The sequence below is a fragment of the Haliaeetus leucocephalus genome, unplaced genomic scaffold (assembly GCF_000737465.1).
Source record: "Haliaeetus leucocephalus isolate CR32 unplaced genomic scaffold, Haliaeetus_leucocephalus-4.0 Scaffold312, whole genome shotgun sequence".
In the NCBI taxonomy this organism is placed as follows: Eukaryota; Metazoa; Chordata; class Aves; order Accipitriformes; family Accipitridae; genus Haliaeetus; species Haliaeetus leucocephalus.
The window spans coordinates 13,638-14,340 of record NW_010972748.1 but is presented as its reverse complement, the minus strand read 5'-3'; the positions used below and the strand labels follow the sequence as shown (position 1 = coordinate 14,340).

General features: G+C 51.4%; 1 protein-coding gene across 1 annotated transcript in view; it reads right to left on the bottom strand.

The window, feature by feature from the left end:
* Positions 1–49: 49 nt before the first annotated feature.
* The window catches only part of LOC104834119 (olfactory receptor 14J1-like), a 1,137-nt gene continuing 483 nt past the window's right edge, over positions 50–703 (bottom strand). The window contains exon 2 of the mRNA XM_010571234.1: positions 50–698. Coding sequence (XP_010569536.1) covers positions 50–698 — 649 coding nt within the window. The remainder of the gene's footprint in view (positions 699–703) is intronic.

Here is a 703-nt window from a genome sequence, read left to right as displayed (position 1 = left end):
GTCATTTGTGTAGAGAGAAGAGAAGTTTGTAACTACTGAAAAATGTCCATTAAAACACTTTCCTAATGGCATCCTTGAGATCTTGGTTCCTCAAGCTGTAGATGAGGGGGTTCACTGCGGGAGGCACCACCGAGTACAGAACTGCCATGACCAGATTCAAAGATGGTGAAGAGATGGAGGGGGGCTTCAGGTTGGAAAACATACCAGTGCTGAGAAATAGAGAGACCACGGCCAGGTGAGGCAGGCACGTGGAAAAGGCTTTGTGGCGTCCCTGCTCAGAGGGGATCCTCAGCACAGCCCTGAAGATCTGCACATAGGACAGCACAATGAAAACAAAACAGCCCCAAAATACGAGAGCACTAACCCCAAGAAGCCCAACTTCCCTGAGGTAGGAGTTTGAGCAGGAGAGCTTGAGGATCTGGGGAAGTTCACAGAAGAACTGGTTCACAGCATTGCCTTGGCAGAGCGGCAGTGAAAATGTATTGGCAGTGTGCAGCACGGCATAGAGGACCCCCCTGCCCCAGGCAGCTGCTGCCATGTTGGCACAAGCTCTGCTGCCCAGGAGGGTACCGTAGTGCAGGGGTTTGCAGATGGCAACGTAGCGGTCATAGGCCATGAGGGTGAGAAGAAAATACTCCACTGACATCAAGAAGAGAAAGAAAAAGACCTGACCAGTGCATCCTGCATAGGAAATTCCCCTGGT